This window comes from Cibotium barometz, chromosome 14, assembly GCF_041138505.1.
Source record: "Cibotium barometz isolate CiBa-2024 chromosome 14, ASM4113850v1, whole genome shotgun sequence".
NCBI lineage: Eukaryota > Viridiplantae > Streptophyta > Polypodiopsida > Cyatheales > Cibotiaceae > Cibotium > Cibotium barometz.
This window is the reverse complement of record NC_141059.1, coordinates 43,969,735-43,975,734: the sequence shown is the minus strand read 5'-3', so window position 1 is coordinate 43,975,734 and position 6,000 is coordinate 43,969,735. Positions and strand designations below refer to the sequence as shown.

At 41.4% G+C, this 6,000-nt stretch overlaps 1 protein-coding gene across 2 annotated transcripts in view; it reads right to left on the bottom strand.

The window, feature by feature from the left end:
• Positions 1-203: 203 nt before the first annotated feature.
• Positions 204-6,000, bottom strand: part of LOC147632053 (uncharacterized) — a 58,742-nt gene continuing 52,945 nt past the window's right edge. For both annotated transcript variants that reach the window (XM_086808638.1, XM_086808639.1), the window contains one exon: positions 204-959. In XM_086808638.1, coding sequence (XP_086664764.1) covers positions 780-959 — 180 coding nt within the window. In that variant the 3' untranslated portion in view covers positions 204-779. The remainder of the gene's footprint in view (positions 960-6,000) is intronic.

Genomic DNA, 6,000 nt, shown 5'->3' with positions numbered 1-6,000 from the left:
ATGGAACCTTCACCCGTAAAAAGTGTATATCCTGCTTGCCCATCCCCCATGGATGGATGATCTCCCCCGTCCAAACCCTGCCCATCCAATGGGCATGGATCTGTCCTTAAGACCCTTCCACACACCATGTATCGTGTCTTTGGGCTTTACCCCCCTCCATCCCAAACCAGCCACCTTTTCTCCAAATCTTAATCCACCAATTAGATCAACATGGAACACTTAGTCAGAGGAGTTAAAAATTTTCTTACATGCCATAAAATCAGGCTCCCAGTACATCACAAATTGTGAGATAAAGAAAGACTGTTAACACGTCATAAAATTAGGCATTTGGAGAACAAAAGTTATGGGCCACATTCTGACTCAGCATAATCGGGAAGAGGCGTGACCTGTGAGAATCAAAAGAGTGTGCTTTTACATGTTTGGATGCATGAAGTTGGGAGCCTGTGTGTGCATGAAGTTGGGAGTCTCTCAAACCTGAGAAGTGGCCTTGTGCAGAGATACATGGTATGAATTTTAACACCCTTATTAAGAAAGATGGATTTTACAATACGTATACAAATCTAGCACTTGCTTCTTCAACAAGTAATCTACAATTTGCATACTCGTCTGCACACTCGGGACCCATATAAATTGGCATAAGAATTTGTGAGGCATGCAATGGTGAGATTTGAAAGACTACTATGCAACCCCATCGTTGTCTTCATGACACAGACTTTCAGGTGGCATTCTTCCAATATGGCACACCTGTACAGTACAGCAAACCCCATACCGAGTCATATTCATGCACCTGCTACCGTTGCCATTTGATCTGAATGTTTCTTTTGCCCAAGGGAAGCAGCCTGCACAGCTGTAATAGCAACCGTGGAAACGATATCATCTACAGTACACCCTCTGCTCAAATCATTGACAGGCTTTCTCAATCCTTGAATCACAGGACCCATGGCAATCGCTCCAGTTGACTGCAGACAACAGAAGTATCACACAAACAGTATCAAAAAAGTGTGTGCAGATTATTCACTGGAAATCTTAATGCCAACACGAAAATAAAAGAGGGAAAGAAAGAAAAGAAATATATTTTTACTAACGTCTTACAAAAGACCGCAAGGATCTAAAAGACCATCACAGTTATACATCAGAAATACCACCACTATGCAAGATCCACTAACACATTATTGAGAGTCTCTCAATAAGGCGTGAGGCTTAGGGTAGCAAGACAAATCATGGCCTCCTCTCGCTGTGTGACTGCTAGAGAGGAGCAAGAAGAGCAGCTGTTGGAGGACAAAGCAGAGCATAGATACCAGTCTTTTTGAGCTCCAATTGGAAGGAAAATAAACAGACTTTTTCTCTATTTTAGGGCGCCTCCATGGCAAAGAGGGTATAACATGCCCTATAAGGTCCATAGTACCTAGGGGATAATTTTGAGACCTTCCCCGTCCGCAAAATCTCAGAACTCTTTGGTACTCTCAAACACACAAGCATTCCCATAGAAAACTCCCACACTTACTGTCAGCATAAAACCATGCCCTATCCTAAGCGCTCAAGATAGAGTCTCTCACACAAACTAATATTTCTTGCATGTCAGCCAAGAAATCTCTAGCCACACCAATCTCAATACCCTAAAATCCTAAAGGTCACTAGGGATCTAGGCTGACATGTACAAAATTAGTTTGTGCTAGAGATGCTATCAAGAGTGCTCAAGATAGGGCACAGTCTTATGCCGATAGTAGGGGTTGACCAAGGGAGTTTCGCAAGGGAAAGCTTGTGTATTTGAGAGAACAAAAGAGTTCTGAGACTTTGTGGATGGGATCTTCCTGGTCCAACCCCACCCAAGATCTCCTCAACAAAAGCTAAATCCATGATTAGTTCTAACTAGATGAAGCAAGCAAACACTCACCACCCAACCATAGACCTACATCGGTAGGCCACCCCCAAGGAAGACCTTGAGTCTTATGTGCTAGATTTCATCCTCCATTTCATTTGCAGTTGACACTATGGTCGTGTCTGCTAGTTCTAATTTTCCTTTAGCTAACCATGTTGCTAATTGTGAGAAGTGTTCTCAAGACGTTTTGAAGTTTTTCGAAAGCATTTATTTGTAAAGTCCTTCCCAAGATCTACCCTAATCACAGCTGAAAACACGGTTACTACTAAACCAAATCATGAGGTAGCATGCTAGCTCACCTCCAACCATGCCAACATCCACCGAACTCACCCCAGCACAAGACTAGGGCTCCTGCACAATCCCAGATCATGAAAGGTCCTCAGCACCTAGGGTATAACTTGCAAACCTTCCCCATATGTAACGTCTCATAACTCTTGGGCACTCTCAAATAAACTAGCATTCCCTCCGTAAAGGCCCCTGATGAATGCTTCCTATCAATATTAAACCATGCACGATCTTGTGCACTCATGATAGCCTCTTGTACACTGACTAGCATTTCCTACATAAATCTCTAGGCCGCATCAATTTGAATACCCTTCAGTCCAACTATTACTAGAGATCTAGGTTCGTATCCACACATCAACATACATGGACTGTAACCAGTAGCCGCATGCTTAGTACTATTATATGCAAACTCGACCATCGGAATGTACTTCTCCCAATCTGATGGTCTCTTGGAGACGTATGCACGAAGCACATTGAAACAATACACCAAAATATCTTATTGTGACATTAGGAATAATGGCATAAGGTCCAAAGGTCTATTAGCCTTAGAACAATTAGTAGACTATGGTCAAAAGGCATCAAAGGGGGAATATTCTAGGTGCCTAGCTCTAGTGGAGGAGGATCTCTTGCACACAAATCTAGGCATTGGGTGCTCTCTTCAAGACTTTATTAGGGTTTTGTTTAGGGGTTAATCATATCCTAATCTCTTGTACTTCAGCCTATACAAGAGGCTCTCAACTAATGCATGAGAACACCTCCATTATCCCACTTCTTGTGTCATTATGCTGCTTATTTAGATTATCATGTGATTAGCAATAATCTCTCTCTCATTTAGTTTGTTCAATGCTAAAACAATGAGAGTTATCATATTGCTCATGCCTCCCTAATTCTAACATGGTATCACAGCTAGGTTTTACCCTCCTAAGCTTGCATTAGTCCCTACTTATCATTTTTCACTAATTAGGATTAGTGGCTAATCCATCTCCATGGCAACCTCCATTTTAGGTCATCTTCTCCACAGCCCCTTGCTAGTGGAGTGAAGGTCTCTCCCCCTACACTCAACCAAACCCTAAGATTATTTTTTTGGGTTATTCTCACCTCAAAGGCAAAGAGGCGAGCAGCTCCAACGGTGGCAATGATGTGTGCACTAGCCTCGGAGAGCACAAACGACCGTCGCCTTGAATTTTGGGAAAAATCACAAAATCGCCCTCATCCAATCGACACTATCTAATTCACTTCACCTCCTTTATTCTCTTAGATCTGTGAGCAGCTTCTGCTGGCTCTTCTGTGATTGTCGATGAAGCTTTTCCATCCCAGGACTCATCCAATGAGGCTTAGAATACCTTAGACATTCTTTGGGGCACAATCAAAAAACTCCAAAATCAGCCTCTTAATAAAATTCTTTGAGCTCAAATTAAACCCAAGAGAGTCACTCCCGACTCACCTGAATTATATGAAAAGTATTCTCACCCAGCTAGCTGGGATCAAGAAGAATATTGAAGAAGACGTGATCATAGCCGTCCTCTTAAAGAGCTTACCACAAGAGGAGTTTGGTAACATAGTTACCACTCTTACTAACTTGCCAGCACCAAAGCTAATGAATGTGGAAGCATCCCTCTTAGAAGAAGATGTCAAAGTCAAGCAAAGGCAGGGCAATACAAATGGTGCTTTCTTCAATAAAGAAAGCTACAAAGAAGTCTGGCAAAGGGTTCTTCGGAGGATCAAATCAAAAGGAGGACTTCCCCAAGAAATCCTGCAATTTCTATGGGAAACCAGGGTACGAGGAAAAAGACTGTTTCTTTAGAAACAAGACACAGAAAGCTCTTCTTGCAAGGATTGACAACTCAAGTGAAGAAGAAAAAGAAAACAAAGAAGAAGAAGCCTCAGTGGAGGCTAACTACATCGAGGATCATTGGGCTTTTTAGACCAACCAGCCTACCTGTAAGCACTCCTCTATCCTAAGCAAAATGTAAACATAACTAGATTCCTAGCATCTGTCATCATCTTCTCGCATTGTAAACCACCATGAGTAAGACCTACGGGCACTTGGATGGTCATCATAACCAAAGTTGTAAACAGTAACTAGAGCTAGCATTGTCATGCCATGGATATTTTGTTGGAGGGTGTTAAAACAATACACCAAAATATCATATTGTGACATTGGGGATAATGGCATAAGATCCAAAGGTCTATTAGCCTCAGAACAATTAGTAGACTATGGTCAAAAGGCATCAAAGGGGGAATATTCTAGGCGCCTAGCTTTAGTGGAGTATGATCTCTCTTGCACCCAAATCTAGGCATTCTAATCTCTTGTACTCCATCCTATATAAGAGGCTCTCAACTAATGCATGAGAAGAACTCCATTATCCCACTTCTTGTGTCATTATATTGCCTATTTAAATTATCATGTGATTAGCAATAATCTCTCTCATTTAGTTGTTCAATGCTAATACAATGAGATCCATCATACTGCTCATGCCTCCATAATTCTAACAAAGCATATTCTCCAAAACCTGATTCACTCGTCATGCTGAGGATAATCAGAGGAACTCAGTCATTGTAGTCTCCAAACTCTAGGAAATCAGCTGCCATAAGTGTCCAGAACATAGTGGTTGAGTACTTTAGGTACGGTGCGGTACGGTACGGTATGCGTACGAGTACGCATCAGGATGAGTACTTTAAGTACGTTCACTTTTTTTTTTTAATGTGTATATAAAAAAAACACATTATAAATCATTCATAATTTAGCAACATTGGTACACAAAGATGCACAAAAAACAATTGAAATGCAAACATGTATGCTATATAAATGTCAAATGAGCTGACTACATACAACATGAAGGAGTGTCTTGCTGAAGCTGAAATCCTAGTACATACTACATACTACAAAGTACAAACGCCAATAGCCATATGGCCGGCCCTCCCTCATCATCATCCAAGCCTAAAGATGAGCATGATGAGTAGTCTCCATCTGTGAGGAGATTCCCATCAGAATCATATAGTGGCTCCCGCTCCCCCACATCACCAAGTATCTCCTCAACAATGAAAATAGGCTGAAAATAGGCTGAAAACAGAGTCTGTGTGTCACCAATGATCATTCATGATTCATGGGAGAGAGAGTCTACAGGTACTAAATTCTTAGTAGTAAGTACTAAGAAGTAAGTAGAGAGAGAGAGAGAGAGAGAGAGAGAGAAGGAAAGAAGAAAGAAAGATATATTAACGTCTACGAGAGGCCAAAGTCGGCCTATGAGACAAAAAATAATACAACTGTGTTCTTCCGGTCATCGGAAGAAAAGAAAGAAAAGAAAAAGTGTGCATGTGTCTGGATACAACTGTGAATCATCATGGATGGGTGGAGCCCATATACAAACAATATAAGGGGGGGTGGGGATGTGGATGGAGTGCTAAGGCAAGATGCATCTCTATATGCTGAAGTAAGTAGAGAGAGAGAGAGAGAGAGAGAGAGAGAGAGAGAGAGAGAGAAATGAAATGAAATGATATATTAACGTCTCTAAGAGGCCATAATGGCCTATGAGACCAAAACTGAGAGTACATTTGAAGTTGGTGTCTCATCAAAGAGAACAGCTAAATGAGACTAAAAAGTACAATAAATTGATTGTCTTACAGTTATAAAAACAGAATTGTAAGACTCCGAGATGATACTGAGTAGAAAATACTAGAAAATGTATATCAGGTAGATCCATGTATGCTGATCAATTGAAGTGTTGCCCTCTCCTTAGATCAAGTATCTCCGCCACAAGATTGTCTAGAATGGAGAGGTCGTAGAAGCGAGGTAGGCGCCTCCGATGCGAGTAATAATAGCTCTAATCTGGCGA